At 42.2% G+C, this 23325-nt stretch overlaps 1 protein-coding gene across 3 annotated transcripts in view; it reads right to left on the reverse strand.

Annotated features, from left to right (window-relative positions):
* Window positions 1-2029: 2029 nt before the first annotated feature.
* The window catches only part of cdc42 (cell division cycle 42), a 34402-nt gene continuing 13106 nt past the window's right edge, over window positions 2030-23325 (reverse strand). Inside the window, exons 1-6 of one of the 3 annotated variants that reach the window (XM_024427195.2) lie at window positions 12517-12544; window positions 11915-12055; window positions 11739-11811; window positions 11252-11361; window positions 10948-11145; window positions 2030-4033 (exon numbers count right to left, since the gene is read on the reverse strand). In XM_024427195.2, the coding sequence (XP_024282963.1) occupies window positions 3944-4033; window positions 10948-11145; window positions 11252-11361; window positions 11739-11811; window positions 11915-12019 (576 nt within the window). In that variant the 5' untranslated portion in view covers window positions 12020-12055; window positions 12517-12544 and the 3' untranslated portion in view covers window positions 2030-3943. Of the gene's footprint in view, window positions 4034-4919; window positions 7065-10947; window positions 11146-11251; window positions 11362-11738; window positions 11812-11914; window positions 12056-12516; window positions 12545-23325 lie in introns of those variants that run through there. The other 2 variants (XM_024427194.2, XM_024427196.2) reach the window with 2 other exon arrangements.

Genomic DNA, 23325 nt, shown 5'->3' on the forward strand with positions numbered 1-23325 from the left:
GGCTGCTCAGCCATGGAAACCAATTTCATGAAGCTCCCGACAAACAGTTCTTCTACTGACTTTGCTTTCAGAGGCAGTTTGGAACTCGGTAGTGAGTGTTGCAACCGAGGACAGATGATTTTTATGCTCCTAGACATTTCCACTTCACAATAACAGCAATTGACTTGGATAGCTCTAAGCGGGCAGAAATTTGACAAATTGAGTTGTTGGAATGGTGGTATCCTATGACGGTGCCAAGTTTAAAATCACTGAGCTCTTCAGTAAGGCCATTCTACTGCCAATGTTTGTTTATGGAGATTGCATGGCTGTGTGCTCAATTTTATACATCTGCCAGGAACGAGTGTGGCTGAAATAGCAGAATCCACTAATTTGAAGGGGTGTCCACATACTTTTGTATATATAGTGTGTGTGTGTCCCAGGTTGAAGGGTTTCTTTTGTGCTTCCTCAGTTATTTCTCAGCTATGATTGGTTGTCGCAGAGATGTTTAAACATCACTCAATAGCGATTGGCTGTCCCCAAGGGGACAATTAAACAGGCTTGATCTTGATTGGCTTTCCCAGAGGAGATACTTAAACATGTCTGTCAATGAGGAGCAATGGAGTCTAGTGGGACTCTCCACTCAACTTTATAGTAACAGAGTGCTGAATAGACTCTCTTTTTAGATAGTTTCTAAGCTCTCTCCCTACACACACACACACTGCATTAACAGAGAGCCAGGCTCAGACAGATCACCAGCTCAGCTTTAATCCGGATGTGGAGTAATGGTGCCCATGGGGCTCTGATCTTATGACTTATGGGAGTTAGAGAGTAGATACTTGTGCTGGCAAACAGTCCACAGCATATCAGAGAGTAATGAAGAAAATACTTATTTTTCTAGTTTGGCTGTGCAATGTGAAGTTTAACAAATCTGGACCTTGAAAAACAGCACAGGAGCTAGTGTGCATATCAGCAGATATTGGTATCACCACTGTATAGCCATTTGCCCACTAAGCTGTGTGCTTGTATGGAAATGCTTGGATAGTAAGTGTTAGCTGATTCTCTCTTCTGCAGGTGGTTACCCCTAGCTAACACACACACAGGAATGCCCTTAGTTCAGCCTATGGGATAATTAATGGGTCTCAGCAGCTCTTTAGCGTAAGAAAGGCACCGACAGACAGCACTCCAGAAAGGCCTCTTAGAGGTAGAGGTGTGTGTAAAGGAGCATATTTCAACACCCCACAGGGGCAGACGATCCATGTGCATCTGTGAATTAGTGTGTGTGTCACCAAGAACAGAACCTGATACTTAAATCTTTCTGAAAAGTATTTCAATTTATTAGACGTATGCATCCATAATCAAACAGCACTCCCTGGTGGTTAAAGGAATATCCTACACACACGCAAAAAAATAAATATGGCATCTGGCTGAAGGGAAGACACACTACCTCACTCTCCAACCAAGGTGCATGAATTGAGGAGCAAACTGAAGTGAAGAGGAAATTCAACTTTTGGGCAGTGTTTAGACAGGCAGCTGATCTTTTTTCCACCAATTGGTCTTTCGACCAAACAGATCATTTTCCAGAGGAGATCTGATTGATCAAAAGTCCAACAAGATCAGAATTGGGCTGGCTTTGTAACAGCAGCCAGAGGTCAGTGGATTAAAGCTCTTAACATAAACAGCCCAAGAGTTGCTGAATTTCTTCTTCACTCGTGACTGTACTCATGCCTGCAGCTTCCCTTCTATCTAGTATGCATGGGGCAAGATGCAGTGTCAAGTGATGTGGTAGTCAAGTCACTCCACCAGAGATGTGTTGACATGCCCCACACATTCCTCCTGCACCCTCTAATTATTTTTATAAAGTAATACTTTAGTGAACTTCCATTTTCCTCCACAAGTGAATGGATATCTCCTACATCATGGTTGGAATGCGAGATGAGGGTAGTCTACTTTTGTCTCTGCAAACCACACAGAGCAGTATTGGGTATTTGACCCTTGAGCGCCACCTTGTTTTCTGTAAACTGCCTGATAAGAATGGCCAAGGAAAAAGGAGTAAAGGCAATTAAGGTATAAGTTTAATATTTTTTTTTTTAAAGAATGCATATACAAAGAACAGACGTCAGACAAAGCATTTGGTTTTGCACCAAAACGACAGGTTATAATAATAACAATATAATAAATGACTTGGGCTGCATGTCAACCCAACTCTGAGCTACCAGTCAAATCAACCAATCACAATCCAAGTTTAACAGACACTCTTCTGTCATTGGAAGGTTTAAATGAACTCCAATGAGTGTTTCTAGCTGGTGAGTCAGAGTTCAGCTGAGTTCCAGCCCCTAAAATGTAAAAGGAGAGGAAGTAACCTTTTTATAAAATCAAAAACCACACAACTGAAAAGAAAAAAAAGATTTTGGTAAAAATATCTGGAGCCTACATTGACATGTGCCAGCTTACATCATTAAATCTGTTAACCAATCATCTCAGAGACCAGGGGCTCATCTACATGCATCACCAGCAGGTTCAACAACATTTCGACAACGTTAACACCATAGAATTAAAAGTAATAGAACAGACAAATCCCTCAGACCACAGATGTTTTTGAGGTACACATACAGTATCATGACAGCACCACAGCATTGCCATTGCAGCATGACAGTATGAAACACTGAGAAAGGCACAGAATTCTGATGTGGCACAGAATTCTGATTCAATAAGCATCAATTAATTAACAATCCAAATAGGTCATAAAATATGGCCACAGGTGTACCTACTATAGAACGTTGCTTTGAACGGGGCATGTCAGCTCTACCAATTCTAATTCTATGGTTACCATAACGTTTTGACAATGTTGGACCTTAGCAACACATTAAGCACACACCACTTGTTCTGCTAACACTGTTTATGTTCCCTGCTTCAAAAGGCCAATTCCTGCATCAAGACCCATTGCTACGGGATGCCTTTAGTTTAGATATTTAGTAATGCCAGTGCCTAATTTACACCTAGCCTCTTCCCCTACAGTACAGTTCTGAAAGGATTGGATAGGTATAAGCAATATGGTAATAAAATGTTTCCCTATCCAGTTTATTAAGATCTACAAAAGTGCCCCGGGGGTAGGGACATATTTGAGAAATACATTTCTATGATCAGACTTCTGTTCTGTCATGTGGAGGGGAGACATTGGCAAAGAAAAAGGCTACTCAGCAGGATTGGGCACTTGACGTGCTCATCAAGAGGGGTGGGGATTAATGCAGCAGCTATTTCATTTGGGGGTGGAGCATAGGTCTTTCAGAACGGCTAACTGGCCAATGGCTGCAAAGAAGATGGATGACTAAGAGCCAATCGACATCACTGACAGGGCAAGATGTCAAAGTTCAAAGTTCAGTTTAGTCTGATTTCCTAAATCACCTATGAGATGACACTTTTATGAGAGCCTATGTCACCTGTGTTTTGCCAGCATGGTTCAAACCCTTTGGATAGTAAAAAGGGACATGGTCTTTGCCTTCCCTTGAGTGCAGGGCTGAATCTCAGTCTATAGTTACTGCCTCTCCTTGTCTCCTTCCCTGAAGTTTAAAGTCAATGCTCAGTGGGCATCCATCATATTGCTTTCACTAACTTTACTGTGAGATCGGTGTAGATAAGATGAAGCCACTTTAGCCTACTGAGAGGCACTGATTACGCAGGACTGGGTTGTCTGTCACACATCTAAAGGCTCGTACTTACTGTTCTAACTGGAATAGGAGTGTGGCCATGATAGTCACGGTTACAAGCTGGGTTAGGTTCACTTCTGTCTCTCCATCCGTCGGCCCGCTAGTTTATTGCAGTCTAATCGGAAACTCGTTGTTTGTTTTTATACTTCGCTTCAGAGTAAATGGCTGTCAATCAGCCTTAGCAGAGCAAGGGATGGGATGGGCGGGTGAAGGGAGGGTGTGTGTGAAGTGGTGTAAATGTGTGTGAGGGATGGGGTCACTCATAGCAGCACACATTTGCGTTTCTTCTTGGGCTCGGGAGGCTCCAGCGCAGCCAGTATCGCCTCATCAAACACATTCTTTAGGCCTTTCTGTGGATACAAACAAACACACAGGCTCAATGAAGGGGCAGCATATACACACACACGACCCATGAGCGCGTCCGCTGGATAAGAGCGTCTGCTAAATCACTAAACTAAAAAATTAAATGATCAATGACGGGGTAACAGACAGACACATGAAAGGGAAAAACAATAGCATGAATACAGAAAGGCATTAAACAAAAAAACAAAGGGTTAAATGATCAAGTGCAAACAATACATAGCATTGGCAGAAATTAAAACCCAGGATACTTCATCTTCACAGACGGAGGTGAAAATGAAGTCAAGAGCAGTTGGGGATATATATATCAACCTGAATTCATTCATATCAAAGTGAGGAGCGTTCAAAACAAAGTCTGGGCAAACAAGAAAGTGGAGGTACGAGAGAACACGGGCTCAAAGAGACACATTCCACATCTCACACATACACACACAGTGGGAAGGGAAGTCAAATTAAACAACTACACCAAGCCAGACCACTCAAACAGTTTCACCAGATCACTAAAAGAGCCTACTGTTAGCTGGAACTTCCCTTGGCTTTTGCTGATTAACGTGTAATTAGTTGGAGCAGCATGTTTCTGCGCTCACTGTTCGTTGGTAGAGCAGCTTAGGATAGGAAGGATGGCCTCAAGCCATGCCATGCAACGGGAGAGTGGTACAACACAGCTCTATGAGCAGAGCAGGAAGCCCCTGTATCCCTGTTTAAGGAAACTCAAGGAACCCTGTAGAAACAAACTATGGCAAGACATGTTTTACCCAGAGATCAGGCTCTATTAAAAATTGGTCTAGGAGCATATGTAGCAATATGACGCAGCACGATTGAGCTGCTATCCAGCTGTCCCCGTAGATGGAGGAAAAGACAGGCGGACAAAAAGGATAGCAATTTCAGTTGTCCTTTATTAATTCATGTCACAAATCATTTCACACGATTATATTAGCTTTTAATTTATTTTTACTCCTAGGCGGCTAGATATGAACTGCAGCAAATGGCACTACAGAGCGGTACATAGAGAGAGTTTGGCCTCTTAGAGCTGGACGGCATGGTGCTGCCTTGGAGGATTCCATTCAGGATGACTATTTGGTAGGGGTGTAACGGTTCATTAAACCCATAGTTCGGTACAGTGTGGTTGGGGGGGGGTCACGGAAAAATTAAATGCCATTCACAGCATTCAGCAATCAATGTTCCATAGTTTGTTGTGACGGGACATTGGTCATCCATTTATCTACTTCTTTACTTAGATGTGTGTGTATTGGGTATATGTTGTGAGATTGTTAGATATTACTGCACTGTCGGAGCTAGAAAGACAAGCATTTCTCTACACCCACAATAACATCTGCTAAACACATGTATGTGACCAATACGATTTGATATGGATTGTTTTGTTGGGCGTTTCACGTTTCCACTAATGCTGCATTTGTAACCATGTGGGAGGTAGGAATTTACCAGTTGTGAAGTCGTAAATACATGTGATTTGAACTCATTGAGAAATGCCGATTGGCTTATGGCGAATAAGCTGTGTCAACCATAAACTAAAAGTACAGCTATCATGCTTGTAAACAGATTATGAAGGTCAAAAACCACATTAATAGATTGCCTTTTATAAAAAATGTTTTTAACTGCGGTTAGAGGCCATTTCCATAGTAGGTGACATCAGAGGTCACCGTGTGGGAGAAGTGGGTGCTCATCGTACCCAATTAATTCCCGGCTGTGCCACAAAGGGAAAGTTTGAAATGTGCCAAATTTGGATTACAACAAGTGCATCAGCTTTAGTTGATTTAATGGAAGACTGAAGTGTTTTTTCAGCTCAGATTCACTTAAGGGAAAGGGAGATACCTAGTCAGTCAGTTGTACAACAACGCATCTTCCGCATTTAACCTGAGACAGCCCTCCGCAGCTCTGATTCAATCGACATCCAAGTCTTCTGCGCCCAGGGAACAATGGGATAACTGCCTTGCTCAGGGGCAGAACATGTTTTTTTTTACCTTGTCAGCTCAGGGATTAGATCCAACAACCTTTCAGTTACTGGCCCAACGCGCCTACCAGATGCCCTGAAGAGGCATATGCCTTCAACGTAGCATAGACATAGCCTACAGGCCCTAGTGTTTTATTTAGTAAATATACGTTATATATTAATTCAGGTTCACAGTGCAGACCGAACCGAGGTTACCATGCCAAACAGTTAGGTGTGAATACATGTACCATTACACCCCTACTATTTGGGTTCTAGCTCTAAATGGTTGCCTTTGCAAGTTTGGTTTTAAAATCCATGGTCTGCCATGGGTCAGTACTGCCCAAAAGGTTCCAACATGGCTGCCGTGATATCATCAAAGAGCATTGTTGTAATGCTTCTTGGTTGAAACCATGATGGCCAAACTCTCTGTTGCTCTGGCACAGCCCTAAATGTAAATGGTCAGACGGCTTGTCATACATCAGCAGTAGTACAAAAAACATGAACATTAGGAATCATGGAGGCTTGTAGAATTGGTGCTTAAATCACAAATCTGTGGAGCCAAGAAAATAAGACAGTCCCTCAACTCTGGACTCTCCAAATAATATAGCATGGGGAGGAGGAGAAACACTAACCAAAGGAGAAGAGAAATGGGCTGTGTCTCAAATCACATACAAACTCCCAGAAAATACACTACTTCGTCCACTATGGTAACAGGATGTCATTTGAGATTCGCCCAGGGAGGATAAGTAATGGGATTAACCAAACCAAAACAGTCCTTCAAGCACAGTAAGGCCCATGAGGACAAGTAAACAAAAAGAGAAGGGAAGGAAGAGCAATGGGACACAATAGAAAGTAGCACTGTCATAACGGGGGAGTGGATACAGGGGATTGCTTTAAGAGGTTCTGGGTTGGTTGGGTAAAACGACAGGTTTAAACTAAAAGTAAGCAGCAAACAATTTGAGAGAAAGGAGGAACGGATTTTAGAATATACAGCACTTCCTCTTTCTTTGCGTCTCTGGTGGCTCTAGGGCGGCTAGGATAGCTTCATCAAATACATTCTTCAGCCCTCGCTATAACGACAAAGGGAGAAAATGACAGCACAGTTAGCACAGCAAACAGAAAGAGGAGATGAGCAGAGAAGACAAGAAAAGAGGAGAGCGGAAGAGGCAAGAAGAAATTGAAATGGCAAAATGCAGATGAGGGCGAGTGAGGTTAGGAGAAAGAGTGCAGGCAACATTGTGTAGAAAATGTAAAGGACAGAGCATTAAGAGACTAGAGCGAGGACTAGAAGATGGATCTACTGTAAAACAACATTGGTAGAGGAGATGAGGAGGCCTCTAGAAAGATACCGCCCTGTGAAATAGGAGAGGATGAGCTTGAGATAGAAGTTTCCGTGACCAACAGATCTAGGATCAGATTACCATATACCCCCTGTTACAACCTTCACCATGTGGATAAAACATCTGACCCAGGTCCATTGGTTAGGGGCAACTTCTGTTTTGCCTACTGGGGAGACAGTCAGTCACACAGGAAACAGGATATTGCATCAGCATGTTACGCCAGTGGAAGCTGGTCTAGAGAGAGGAAGGAAGGCGGCAAGACGCCAGGCCAGTGTAGGAGAGAGAGAAGATGGGGAGGGAGCGGGGACCAAAAACTAAACTGGGCCACAGCTCACATCCACTGGGACCCATTGTTTCCACAGTACAGCCCAACTCCCACCGCGTAACACCATCAGACAAGATGGCCGTATGAGATGGTGGTGATAGCTGTACTCCTCTTTGCAGCTTAGAAATGGACATCTCTGATATGCGCAATAGGGTGATAATGTGGACAATATTTTTCCTTCTAAAAGGATTAATATAATAGACTGTTAATATAGACTGTTTGCCAATCTGCTTTGTTTGACTACCAAGAGCTGTGTCACTGGTGCAGCTCAAGCACACCCCTGTACCACAAGCTGATGGAAATGTTGAATTTTGGGTGTAAAAAAAAACACCTACAAACAACTTCATCAGACCAACTTTTTATCTGCAACTAAAAATACTGCACCTTCCTGAATGAGGCCAACAACTGATAGACTGCAGACAGCAGCTGCTAAACACTTTAGAGTAGGGCTAGGCAATATACGTCTATCTATACTTATCGTAAAACAATATGCATATTGACTGATTTCACCACTGTTTCTACTACTGTAGCGATTCAAAGGGAACAGCCAGAGTGGGACTTGAACCAGAGACCATGTGGTTCCAAGGGTACTAGTACCTTTGTGCCATAAAAGGTCTGGGTAGATCAAACACAGCGTATCAGATGAATACACAGACCAGAGCATGCAGTCTACCCCACTTTCTTGTTTCTTTGAGCAGTGACAGATGATATAGGGCATCTATTCAGCTGAGCAGAGAGAACACTTACCTGCAGGTGGCCTGTGTAATTTCAAGATTGAGTGAAGATGTGTGGGAGTGTCTCAGGCTGTCTTACCTCGGTGAAGACAATGTTTTTTTTGTGTGTGTATACAGTTGAAGTCGGAAGTTTACATACACCTTAGCCAAATACATGTAAACTTAGTTTTTCACTATTCCTGACATTTAATCCTAGAAACATTCCCTGTCTTACGTCAGTTAGGAAGTTAATTTTATCACATTCCCAGTTGGTCAGAAGTTTACATACACTCAATTAGTATTTGGTAGCATTGCCTTTTAAAAATGGTTTAACTTGGGTCAAATGTTTCGGGTAGCCTTCCACAACCTTCCCACAATAAGTTGGGTGAATTTTGGCCCATTCCTCCTGACAGAGCTGGTGTAACTGAGTCAGGTTTGTAGGCCTCCTTGCTCATACGCCTTTTCAGTTCTGCCCATAAATGTTCTATAGGATTGAGGTCATGGCTTTGTGATGGCCACTCCAATACCTTGACTTCGTGGTCCTTAAGCCAGTTGCCACAAATTTGGAAGTATGCTTGGGGTCATTTGCGACCAAGCTTTAACTTCTTGACTGATGGCTTGAGATGTTGCTTTAATATATCCACATAATTGTCCTTCATGATGCCTTCTATTTTGTGAAGGGCACCAGTCAATCCTGCAGCAAAGCACTCTCACAACATGATGCTGCCACCCCTGTGCTTCACGGTTGGGGGATGGTGTTCCTCGACTTGCAAGCCTCCCCCTTTTTCCTCCAAACATAACGATGGTCATTATGGCCAAACAGTTCTATTTTTGTTTCATCAGACCAGAGGGCATTTCTCCAAAAAGTACGATCTTTGTCCCCATGTGCAGTTGCAAACCGTGGTCTGCCTTTTTGTTTTACGGCGTTTTTTCGAGCAGTGGCTTCTTCCTTGCTGAGCGGCCTTTCAGGTTATGTCGATATAGGACTCCTTTTACTGTGGATATTGATACTTTTGTACCGGTTTCCTCCAGCATCTTCACAAGGTCCTTTGCTGTTGTCCTGGGATTGATATGCACTTCTCTAGGAGACAGAACGCGTCTCCTTCCTGAGCGGTATGACGGCTACATGGTCCCATGGTGTTTATACTTGCGTACTATTGTTTGTAACAGATCAACATTGTACCTTCAGGGGTTTGGAAATTGCTCCCAAGGATGAACTAGACTTGTGGAGGTCTACAATTCTTTTTCTGAGGTCTTGGCTGATTTCTTTTGATTTTCCATGATGTCAAGCAAAGAGGCACTGAGTTTGCAGGTAGACCTTGAAATACATCCACAGGTACACCTCCAATTGACTCAAATTATGTCAATTAGCCTATCAGAAGCTTCTAAAGCCATGACACCATTTTCTGGAATTTTGCAATCTGTTTAAAAGGCACAATCAACTTAGTGCATGTAAACTTCTGACCCACTGGAATTGTGATACAGTGAATTATAAGTGAAATAATCTGTCTGTAAAAAATTGTTGGAAAAATTACTTGTCATGCACAAAGTAGATGTCCTAACAGACTTGCCAAAACTATAGTTTGTTAACAAGAAATTTGTGGAGTGGTTGAAAAACAAGTTTTAATGACTCCAACCTACGTGTATGTAAACTTCCCACTTCAACTGTACACGACCGTTCAAAAGTTTGGGGTCACTGAGAAATGTCCTTGTTTTTGAAAGAAAAGCAACTTTTGACCATTAAAATATCAAATTGAACAATAACAGTGCAGACATTGTAAATGTTCTAAATGGCTATTGCAGCTGGAAACGGCAGAATTTTAATGGTATATCTACATAAGCGTACAGAGGCCCATTATCAGCAACCAACACTCCTGTGTTCCAATGGCACGTTGTGTTAGCTAATCCAAGTTTATCATTTTAAAAAGGCTAATTGATCATTAGAAAACCCTTCTGCAATTATGTGAGCACAGATGAAAACTGTTGTGCTGATTAAAGCAGCAATAAAACTTAAGACTTTTAGGCTAGTTGAGTATCTGTGGAGCATCTGCATTTGTGGGTTCGATTACAGGCTCAAAATGGCCAGAAACAAAGTACTTTCTACTGAAACTTGTCAGTCTATTCTTGTTTTGAGAAATGAAGGCTATTCCATGCGAGAAATAGCCAAGAAACTGAAGATCTCGTACAACGCTGTGTACTACTCCCTTCACAGAACGGTGCAAATGGGCTCTAGGCTTTTAAAATTATAAACTTGGATTTAACTAACATAACGTTCCATTGGAACACAGGAGTGATGGTTGCTGATAATGGACCTCTGTACGCCTATTAAAATAAAAAAAGTCATCCGTTTCCAGCTACAATAGTCATTTACAACATTAACAAGGTGTACTTGATATTATTTTAATGGACCCCCCCAAAAATGTTTTTCTTTCAAAAACAAGGATATTTCAAAGTGACCCCAAACTTTTTAACAGTAGTGTGTGTGTACATATGTGGAAGTGACTTGAATGTGCTAGGCTGGGGTGTGTTGCGTACGCGTGTCTGTGTGGGTTTGTATGAGAGTGTCTGGTCTTACCTGCGTGAGAGCTGAGCACTCAACGTATTTGACAGCCTTGAGGTCTCTGGCCAGTTTTTCTGCCGTCTCAGGAGTGATGGGCTTCTGCTTGTTCTTGGCCAGCTTCTCTATGGTGGACGGGTCGTCTCGCAGATCTATCTGAGTCCCCACCAACAGGAACGGGGTCTTTGGACAGTGATGGGTGATCTCTGGAACCCACTGGAACACACACACAGGTTAGAGTGTGAATGATATGTGGAGGAGGGAGAGACAAGAAGAGAGGCAGAAGGAGGATATGAGAAGAAGAGGGGGAGCGTAGACCCACCTTTTCTTTTACGTTTTCGAAGGAAGAGGGGGATACGACGGAGAAACAGACGAGGAAGACGTCTGTCTGGGGGTAACTCAGAGGCCGTAACCTGTCATAGTCCTCCTGACCTGGAGAGAAAACAAACGTTACACACACATACCTGGAACGCAACACGCATTCAAACTTTTGTTAGGTACACTCTAAAACACATGCACTTCGATTCACACACAAGGGACTTTAGTGTCAGTATTCAGGCTGTCCAGAGAAGGCAGGGTGTGTCTCTGAGCAGACGGAGGCAGAGTCAAACCTCTCCACTGTATAGAAACCAAGACAAACCCCAGTCTAAAATAGCAAGGACACACACACACGTGTAGAACGCAGCTGATGGGAGGCTGTTTCTATAACAATACCAGTCTCTTTACTATAGCTTAGTGAACCTAGCTACCCTTAGTCATCAGTAGGACACACACGATGAGACAGGGCATTGAAGAGGAGCATACTTTACCTGCAGTGTCAAACAACCCCAAGGTGTAGGGCTCCCCTCCTATCATTACAGTTACAGCATAGTTGTCAAACACCTGCAACAGAGAGTGAGGGGAAGGGTAGAGAGAGCAAGGGGGAGGGGGGTTTGAGACAATGTGTGAGTGTCAGTGTGAGTGTCCGTGTGCATAAAGTACTTACCGTGGGTACGTATTCAGAGGGGAACTTGTTTGTGGTGTAGGAGATGAGCAGACAGGTTTTACCCACAGCTCCATCCCCCACCACAACACATTTGATCGTCTGCATAGCTGTGCTTTAGAATCCTCTTTACTCATTCAAGATCTAGAGAGAAAAGGGGAGAGAAAGATTAGTGACGGTCAGATATAGAGCCGTGGGGGTAGCTAGTAGTGTCAAAACAACAGGCTAACACATGAGCACTCCTGATCACCCCGTTTAAACTATTCTAAAATAAGATGAAACTTGAATGAAATTCGATTGCAGTGTTTTCCACAAGCACATGGAGTAGCCAGCCAGGCTCCCCCGGGCTGGGGGAGGTTGCGTTTTTTTTTTTGACCGAACAAGTTCTATTTTGGTAGCCTCTGGTACATTCAAATGCTAGATTGTATTTTCAACCAGCAACTCAGGAAATAACACTTGATAAAAAAAACAATATAATAAAAAAAATTAAATCACACTTTAGTGTTAGTTTCATCAGCTGTTTTACAATATAAAATAAAAAAAGAACAAATGTGTTTTGGCTGCACTGGGCCTTTAAAGAATCCTGTAGGAGTCTGCGGACTTACCAGGCTTTAAGCTTCCTTTGAAGATGCATTTACTCAGCTACAGTGCCTTCGGAAAGTATTCAGACCATTTAATTTATTCCACATTTTGTTATGTTACAGCATTATTAAAATTTATTTTTTTAAGTCCCCTCATCAAACCACACACAAACCGCATAATGACAAAGCAAAAACTTTTTTTTACTTTAGCAAATCTATTAAAAATAAAACAAATACCTTATTTAATTAAGTATTCAGACCATTTGCTATGAGACAACTGAGCTCAGGTGAATCCTGTTTCCATTGATCATACTTGAGATGTTTCTACAACTTAATTGGAGTCCACCTGTGGTAAATTCAATTGATGGACATGATTTGGAAAGGCACACACCTGTCTATATAAGGTCCCACAGCTGACAGTGCATGTAAAAAATAAAAACGAGGCAATGAGGTTGAAGGAATTTTCCGTAGAGCTCAGGGACAGGCTTGTGTCGAGGCACAGATCTGGGAAAGCATAGCAAAAAATAGCTGCAGCATCGAAGGTCCCCAAGAACACAGTGGCCTCCATTATTCTTAAATGGAAAAAGTTTGCAACCTCCAAGACTCTTCCTAGAGTTGGCCGCATGGCCAAACTGAGCAATCGGGGGAGAAGGGCCTTGGTCAGGAGGTGACCAAGAACCTGATGGTCACTCGGACAGAGCTTCAAGGGTCCTCTGTGGAGATGGGAGAACCTTCCAGAAGGACAACCATCTCCGCAGCACTCCACCAAAATCAGGCCTTTATGGTAGAGTGGCCAGACGGAAGCCACTCCTCAGTAAAAAGGACTGACCATGAGAAACAAGATTATAGTCTGATGAAACCAAGTTAACTCTTTGGCCTGAATGCCAAGTGTCACGTCTGGAGGACACCTGGCACCATCCCTACGGTGAAGCACGGTGGTGTCAGCGTCATGCTGCGAGGATGTTTTTCAGCGGCAGGGACTGGGAGACTAGTCTGGATCGATGGAAAGATTAACGGACTAAAGTACAGAGAGATGCCTTGATGGAAACCTGCTGAACAGCGCTCAGGACCTCAGACTGGGGGAGAAGGTTCACCTTCCAACAGGACAACGACCCTAAGCACACAGCCAAGACAAGGCAGGAGTGGCTTCAGGACAAGTCCCTGAATGTCCTTGAGTGGCCCAGCCAGAGCCCGGACTTGAACCAAATCAAACATCTCTGGAGAGACCTGAAAATAGCTGTGCAACAACACTCCCCATCTTACCGGACAGAGATTGAGAGGATTTCCAGAGAAGAATGGGAGGAACACTCAATACAGGTGTGCCAAGCTTGTAGCGTCATACCCAAGAAGACTTGAGGCTGTAATCGCTGCCAAAGATGCTTCAACAAAGTACTGAGTAATGGGTCTGAATACATATACAGTTGAAGTCGGAAGTTTACATAAGCGAGTTTTAATGACTCCAACCTAAGTGTTTCAACCACTCCACAAATTTCCTGTTAACAAACTATAGTTCTGGCAAGTCTGTTAGGACATCTACTTTGTACATAAAAGTAATTATTCCAACAATTGTTTACAGATTATTTCACTGTATCACAATTCCAGTGGGTCAGAAGTTTACATACACTAAATTGACTGCATTTAAACAGCTTGGAAAATTCCAGAAAATGATTTAGAAGCTTCTGATAGGCTAATTGACAATTTGAGTCACTTGGAGGTGTACCTGTGGATGTATTTCAAGGCCTACCTTCAAACTCAGTGCCTCTTTGCTTGACATCATGGGAAAATAAAAAGAAATCAAAGTCCCCAGAAAAACAATTGTAGACCTCCACAAGTCTGGTTTATATTTGGGAACAATTTCCGAACGCCTGATGGTACCACGTTCACTCAAAGATGCATATCGTTCATTCTAGCGGAAGAGGGCTTAGCATACTTTTCTCAGACTAGCAAACTGAAAAGTAGAAAAAGTACCTGGCTGAAAATGACTAATCTGCTGTATAGCCAACTGCCAGCGCTAGTGTAAAAAAACTCAATTGTCTTCATTCACATTCATTCCAAGCACTGTGGTTGGACTGCGACTGAGGTAGTGACAACATACTGTGCCCTAAATGAACACGAGAACCAGAGTTGAGGAAGACGACCGGTTGAGATCCTGATGTGCTGAAGTTCACTCAGTTAAAAAGGTGACAGAGCTCTGCAGAGTCTGCCTGCCAGTTGGGATGTGCACGGTTATTTGAATATCCGAACGGATGTTAGTATTCAAATACTTGGAGTATTCATTTGTGAAAAATGTGTTACATAAGGGTAAAGCAAGACATTTAAAATGTATTTAATAAAACTAACTTCTCAGTGTAGTTATGACCACCGCGTGCCACATAAAAAGAACGGTATCCTTCACGTGTGTAGCTTGTTTAGGTTGGCAAATCAAAGCGGAAGAGGAGTGAAAGTTCACTAATGCAATGCAAGATGGAATACAATTACAGAATTAAAAGTTAGCTAAATGAGGACTAGGCTACAATGAGCAACCCAACAGGTAGGCTGTTTTATCTGAATGGCATTGGGAAGAAAGCAGAGCATGTGCCCTCAATAAGCCTAGCTAGCTAGCTTCTCTAGGCTACTCCATGCAAGACAGGCATGGTTATATGGGATGATAAACAATATTGTGGTTGCTACAAGTTCTCTAGTTTTGCTGTAGTCAAGTTAGAGTCTCTCTCAGTCTGCTCGGCACATATGCCGACCAATACCCTCCGCAGATGTAGCAATAGTGCACAAGTCTCATCTTTGCGCAGTAGCGCTCAGGTTTTAAAAAAACAATTAAAAAAAATAAGTTTTGAATCTGACAAAAAGTCCTGATACTATTTGAAGAGACAAATGATTTAAAACACCCATCCCTTCCTGCCAGTCACAATTCAACTAAGCTTGGGCAGTATACCGGGGTATTTGGAAATAGCCACAGGATGGTTTTTCAAATCAATTTGAAGATTTGTAGCTACTTTAAGTAAAATACCTTAAGTCAACTTCTGCAATACACGTTAGGAGATAAGGACTGCGTTCTTCATTTCACCCATCACAATTACCGGTAGTTCTCAGTCGTGAGGTGTTTGTTTACACGGTCACAATGACGAGACCAGAGCCTTGTGAGTGAGTCACTTTTATTCAGCACACACCAGGTGATCACGTTACAGTATGGAATTCACAACCAAATGTTTGCCCGCTAGATATCTTAGCTATTAAGTTAACTGTGTAAAAATGTGTTAAATTCTCTGTAGTGGTGCATTTGGTTTGCTAATTTAGTAGCTAGTTAGCCATCTAGCTAAGTGGTTAGCTTCTTCCAAAAATCAAGCTTCACATGACAGCAGAGAATCCCCTCCCAGATCAAGAGCCTTGCTTTTTAGCATTTAATTAGCATGCTCTATCAGATTTTACATGTACTTGTTAGCATTGCTAACATTTGGATTACAAAGGTGGAGTGGGGTATCCTGGTATGGCACAAGATTGGTATGACAATCTGGATACCACCCAAGCCTATATTACACAACACCCTCCCCCATTGTCTTCTGAACTATCATTCACATGCTGGTTACATACAAACCACCTACCTCTCATAATGCACACTATCTCCCTCTATTTCGCTACCCTCACACACCTCGCTGAATACACACTCCATCTCATTACACACACACACACACACACACACACACACACACCTTACTCTCTTGCTCATTACATAAACACTGCTTTCATTACACACTCCCTCTCTCATCCTCTTTATCTAGTCACGGAGACCAAATCTCAGTACAGTTAGAAATAACTGTTGGTTAAGTAGTACAACAGTGATTATTGGATGCCTAACACCCAGAAATCTCCTGTTCAATAGCAGAGTAAGGCCCGGTCTGTAAAACAACCCCTTGCACGGGACAAACTCTTCTGCATTATGGGGATGGCTTTAAGAGCATTCAAATGGGTTGAATGGAACTCAGGAATATTGCTTATCCATTCATCTGATAGATCTGGGTGATGGGAAGGGACAGGGGTCTGTACTGCAACTATACATCACACCTCCAGACACTGCCCCAATGGAGAGAACTGAGACAAGAACATGTGGGTAATTTAAATAGAGTCGTGTTCTTCACACATACACAGCAGAGCTGAGCTGCTGGCATAGAAAAATGGGCTCTGTCAGTGAGATGGAGAACACAGGGTTTTGTGAGGCTAGAGAAAAAAAACATTGATCTTTATAGTTTATCCATCTACTCTGTACCCACAGACTGAACAAGCCCAAGGTCACAATATTGCTGACATTTTCTGTTTTACTGGGAGGGGTGGGAATCAGTAAGCATAGAGAGGAACGGGGAAGAAACAGTTTTCCTTGAGGAAAAAAAACCGATCAAACTGAATGTTGGACACTGATGACAGCTAGACCTAGATGATGCACACTAACATCTAGAAGCAAAATCAATCTCATATTTACACATGAACAGAAAACTACACTGTCAGAGGTTATTGGCACAACACACTTGAATTAGCCTAAATTGTTGTTCTCCCCCTTTGAGCCAGGTTGTTCTCTAGCCCAGGGAAACAGGCTGAATCCTCAGCCAAGTTGCATTAATAGTGTGACAGACGACCATTTACACCCACCCGCCGTACTATTGCTCGCCCTCCATCCGCCCTCTGACCAGCCAGCCTTTCCCTCCCCGTGCAGACAGTGGGTCACTGCGGCTTTAAGCTGAGGCATAACGTCATCGGTTTAGAAGCGCAGCACAGCTCAATCAGCACACATAGCTAGATCACAACAACACAGAACTCAAAGCCACTCACTGACAACTCACAAAAGTGATTCAGAGTACACAGCAGCAGGTCATAACAGACACTGCCACAATGACCGTATAATCGTGTAACAGATGGTTATGATGAAGACAGTCATGAAAATAAGATAACCGTCATAATGGTTAGGGAACAAAAATAAAAATGGGTGGAACGAACAGCTGACAGAATTGCCAGGCATTGTTGTTGAGTCAATTTCTGCGGTAACTTTCAGTTACTGGTCCAGTGCAAATACAAACGTGATTTTCTTGGCAGTAGGTAGCCTAGTGCTTAAGAGGTGTTGGGCCAGTAACCGAAAGGTCACTAGTTCGAATCCCCTTTGAGCAAGGCACTTAACCCTAATTGCTCCTGTAAGTTACTCTGTATACAAGAGTTTGCTGAATGCTTAAAATGTAAAAATATGGTGAATGTTTAATACAATACCTTAAATGGATTAAATTGAAACTGTCTATGCTAGTGAGACAATACCTCACCCATAATGTCAAAGTGGAATGTTTTTTAGATTATTTTTTTTAAATTAAAAATGAAGTCAAGTATTCAACCCCTTTGTTATGGCAAGCCTAAATAAGTTCAGGAGTAAAAATTCGCTAAGAACAAGCCACATAAGTTGCATGGGCTGTGTGCAATAGTGTTTAACATGATTTTCGAATGACTACCCCATCTCTGTACTCCACACAACTACTTGTAATGTCCCGCAATCGAGTAGTGTATTTCAAAACAGAATCAACCAAAGACCAGGGATGTTATTCAATGCCTCACAAAGGGAACCTATTGGTAGGTAGATGGGTAATAAAAGGGGGCAAAAGCAGAAATTGAACATCCCTTTGAGCATGGTGAAGTGGATTACACTTTGGATGGTGTATCAATACATCCAGTTACTACAAAGATACAGGCGTCCTTCCTAACTTAGTTGCCGGAGAGGAATGAAACCGCTCAGAGATTTCACCATGAGGTCAATGGTGACTTTAAAACAGGTACAGTTTAATGGCTGTGATAGAAGAAAACTGAGGATGGAGCAACAACACTGTAGTTACTCCACAATACTAACCTAAATGACAAGAGTGAAAATGAAGCCTGTACAAAATAAAAATCTTCCAAAACATGCATCATGTTGGCAATAAACTGCAAAAAAAGTGGCAAAGAAATTACCTTCGTGTCCTGATTACGAAGCATTATATTCAGGGAAAATACATCACTGAGTACCACCTCATATTTTCAAGCATTGTGGTGGCTGCATCATGTTATGGGTATACTTGTCAATGGCAAGGACAAAAAATAAACTTATTAGAACTAAGCACGGGTAAAATCCTAGAGGAAAACATGCTTTCCAACAGACACTGGGAGACAGATTAACCTTTCAGCAGGACATTAACCTAAAGCATGGCAAAATCTACACGAGCTGATTAGCAAGATGACATTGAATGTTTCTAAACTGGCCTAGTTACAGTTGACTTAAATCCACTTGAAAAGCTTTGGCAAGACTTAAATGCATGTCTAGCAATTATAAACAAATCAACTTGACAGAGCTTGAAGAATATTAAAAAGTGCACATATTGTACAACCCAGGTGTGCAGAGCTCTTAAGAGAAAGTTACACAGCTGTAATCGTGGCGAAATGTGATTAACATGCATTGACTCAGGGGTGTGAATACTTATGTAAATTAGATTTCTGTATTTCATTTTCAATACATTTCTAAAAACATGCTCTCACATAGGGTAGTGTGTGTAGATGGGTGAGAGAAAAAAATGCAATCCATTTTGAATTCAGGCTCTAACAAAATGTGGAAGAAGTCAAGGGGTAGGAATACTTTCTGAAGGCACTGTATAGGCTACATTTCCTCTGTGAAAATGATAATCCCCTTTTAGTGCAAGAGCGGTTTGAAAAGACCTAACATTTCAGCCTGTTTTGGTGCTAAATTAGTTAGACCAGTAAGTGAGCTTGAATCCTCTCTACCAATAACGGCTAAATCTTTGTAAATATTTGTATGAACATAAGATTCAACACAAACTGAACAGCTTCCACAGACATGTGACTAACAGAAATGGAATAATGTGTCCCTGAACAAAGGGACACAAATCAAAAGTAACAGTCCGTATCTGGTGTGGCCACCAGCTGCATTAAGTACTGCAGTGCATCTCCTCCTCATGGACTGCACCAGATTTGCTAGTTCTTGCTGTGATATGTTAGCCCCACTCCTCCACCAAGGCACCTGCAAGTTCCTGGACATTTCTGGGGGGGGAATGGCCCTAGCCCTCACCCTCCGATCCAACAGGTCCCAGACGTGCTCAATGGGATTGAGATCCAGGCTGTTCACTGGCCATGGCAGAACACTGAAATCAGCCATTCTGCTCGTTCTGTGCGTGGTGGCAATGTCATGCGGGAGAGTCATGTCAGGATGACCCTGCAGGAAAGCTACCACATAAGGGAGGAGGATGTCTTCCCTGTAACGCACGGCGTTGAGATTGCCTGCAATGACAAGCTCAGTCCGATGATGCTGTGACACACCGCCCCAGACCATGAAGGACCCTTCACCTCCAAATTGATCCCGCTCCAGAGTACAGGCCTCGGTGTAACGGTCATTCCTTCGACGATAAACACGAATCCGACCATCACCCCTGATGAGACAAAAGCGTGACTCGTCAGTGAAGAGCACTTTTTGCCAGTCCTGTCTGGTCCAGCGACGGTGGGTTTGTGCCCATAGGCGACGTTGTTGCCGATGTTTTCTGGTGAGGACCTGCCTTACAACAGGCCTACAAGCCCTCAATCCAAACTCTCAGCCTATTGCAGACAGTCTGAGCACTGATGGAGGGATTGTGCATTCCTGGTGTAACTCTAGCAGTTGTTGTTGCCATCCTGTACCTGTCCCGCAGGTGTGATGTTTGGATGTACCGATCCTGTGCGGGTGTTGTTACACGTGGTCTGCCACTGCAAGGCCAATCAGCTGTCCGGCCTGTCTCCATGTAGCGCCGTCTTAGGCATCTCACTGTACGGACATTGCAATTTATTGCCCTGGCCACATCTGCAGTCCTCATGCCTCCTTGCAGCATGCCTAAGGTACGTTCACACAGATGAGCAGGGACCCTGGGTATCTTTCTTATTGTGTTTTCAGAGTAGAAAGGCCTCTTTAGTTTCCTACGGTTTCATAACTGACCTTAATTGCCTACTGTCTTAACGACCAATCCACATGTGCATGTTCATTAATTGTTTATGGTTCATTGAACAAGCATTTCCAGTATGATTGTATGCAAATGTTCTATGCAAAGCTATCTTTCATAAAGGGCTTAGGTGATGTGTAACCTGTTGCCTTTGTCAGTACTCGTTCTAAGCGTAAAGGATGTGACAGTTAAGGATGCTCCATAACATGATCATGATAAAATGCGATAATGATAAAATGTTCATGTACTTCCTACTGCTTCTGAAGTGTGTTTATGTTAACAAGCAGTCAATCTGTGAGATCGATCCATTTTGGGTGCACTCACATTCTCATATGAACTGCAATAATGCATTATGCTAACCGGAGCATTTTTTTATTTTTTTTAACCAGGTAGGCCAGTTGAGAACAAGTTTATTTACAACTGCGACCTGGCCAAGATAAAGCAAAGCAGTGTGACACAGAGTTACACAGAATAAAAAAAAATAGTCAATAACACAATAGAAGTGTCTATATACAGTGTGTGGAAATGAGGTAAGATTAGGGAGATAAGGCAATAGACAGACCATAGTGGCAAAACAATTACAATTTAGCATTAACACTGGAGTGACAGATGTGCAGGCTGACTACCTGTTACACGAGTGCAGCAAGAAGCCAAGGTAAGTTGCTACCTAGCATTAAACTTATCTTATAAAAAAACAAATCAACCTTAACAATCACTAGTTAAACTAGTAATATCAACCATGGGTAGTTATCTAGCTTGTCCTGCGTTGCATAGAATCGATGCAGTGCCTGTTAATTTCTCATCGAATCACAGCCTACTTCGACAAACGGGTGATCATTTAACAAGCGCATTCGCGAAAAAAAGCACTGTCGTTGCACCAATGTGTACCTAACCATAAACATCAATGCCTTTCTTTAAAATCAATACACAAGTATTTTAAACCTGCATATTTAGTTAATATTGCCTGCCAACATGAATTTCTTTTAACTAGGGAAATTGTGTCACTTCTCTTGTGTTCCGTGCAAGCAGTCAGGGTATATGCAGCAGTTTGGGCAGCCTGGCTCGTTGTGAACTGTGTGAAGGCCATTTATTCCTAACAAAGACAGTAAATAAATTTGCCAGAAATGTACATAATATCTAAAGCTGTACAATGTAACAGCAATATTTAGACTTGTGGATGCCACCTGTTAGATAAATACGGAACGGTTCCGTATTTCACTGAAAGAATAAACATTTTTTTTCAGGAAATGATAGTTTCCGGATTTGACCATATTAATGACCTAAGGCTCGTATTTCTGTGTGTCATGTTATAATTAAGTCTACGATTTGATATTTGATAGAGCAGTCTGACTGAGCGGTGGTAGGCAGCAGCAGGCTCGTAAGCATTCATTCAAGCAGCACTTTCCTGCGTTTGCCAGCAGCTCTTTGCTGTGCTTCAAGCATTGAGCTGTTTATGACTTCAAGCCTATCTACTCCAGAGATTAGGCTAGTGTAACCGATGTGAAATGGCTAGCTAGTTAGCGGGGTGCACGCTAATAGTGTTTCAATCGGTGACGTCACACGCTCTGAGACCTTGACGTAGTTGTTCCCCTTGCTCTGCAAGGGATGTGACATTTTTGGAGCAATGGATAACGATGCTTCGAGAGTGGCTGTTTTCAATGTGTTCCTGGTTTGAACCCAGGTAGGGGTGAGGAGAGAGACTGAAGCTATACTGTTACACTGGCAATACTAAAGAGCCTATAGATCATCCAAGTGTCAAAGGTATATGAAATACAAATATTAGAGAAATAGTCCTATAACTACAACCTAAAACTTCTTACATGGGAATATTGAAGACTCATGTTAAAAGTAACCACCAGCTTTCATATGTTCTCATGTTGGGGAAGTAACTTAAACATTTGCTTTTTTTTTTTTACATGGCACATATTGCACTTCTACTTTCTTCTCCAACACTTTGTTTTTGCATTATTTAAACCAAATTGAACATTTTTCATTATTTATTTGAGGCCAAATGGATTTTGACGTATTAACTTCTTGACACTACCAATAACTGTAGCGGGATATTTTCGTCTGCAACCGCTGAAAAGCATAGCGCAACAGTCAAATAATATTACTAGAAAATATTCATATTCATGAAATCACAAGTGCAATATTTTGAAACACAGCTTAGCCTTTTGTTAAATCACCCTGTCGTCGCAGATTTTGAAATTATGCTTGGTCACAAAAATCAGAAAAGCAATCAAATGAACCATTTACCTTTGATGATCTTTGGATGTTTTCACTCACGAGACTCCCAGTTACACAGCAAATGTTCCATAAAGATTATTTTTATACCCAAAATACCGAAGTTTGTTTGTCGCGTTATGTTCAGAAATCCACAGGAAAAAACGGTCACGACAACGCAGACGGAAATTCCAAATAGTCTTCATGATGTCCACAGAAACATGTCAAACGTTTTTTTATAATCATTCCTCGGGTAGTTTAAAAAAAATATATATATATATTCGATAATATAATCAACCGAGTGTATAGCTTTTTCCATAACAGCTGGAGGAACAATGGCCGTTTTACTCAATTGCGCACAAACTCACTCTGAGAGCCCCCACCTCTCCACTTACGCAATGTGATCCTTCACGCTCATTTTTCAAAATAAAAGCCTGAAACTATGTCTAAAGACTTGACACCTTAGGGAAGCCACAGAAAAAGGAATCTGGTTGATTCCTGTTAAATAGAGGACAGGCATGCATAGGAACAGAGGTTTCAAAATAAGAGGCTCTTCCTGATTGGATTATCCTCAGGCTTTCGCCTGCAATATCAGTTCTGTTATACCCACAGACAATATTTTTACAGTTTGGGA

Source organism: Oncorhynchus tshawytscha, linkage group LG07 (assembly GCF_018296145.1).
Source record: "Oncorhynchus tshawytscha isolate Ot180627B linkage group LG07, Otsh_v2.0, whole genome shotgun sequence".
In the NCBI taxonomy this organism is placed as follows: domain Eukaryota; kingdom Metazoa; phylum Chordata; class Actinopteri; order Salmoniformes; family Salmonidae; genus Oncorhynchus; species Oncorhynchus tshawytscha.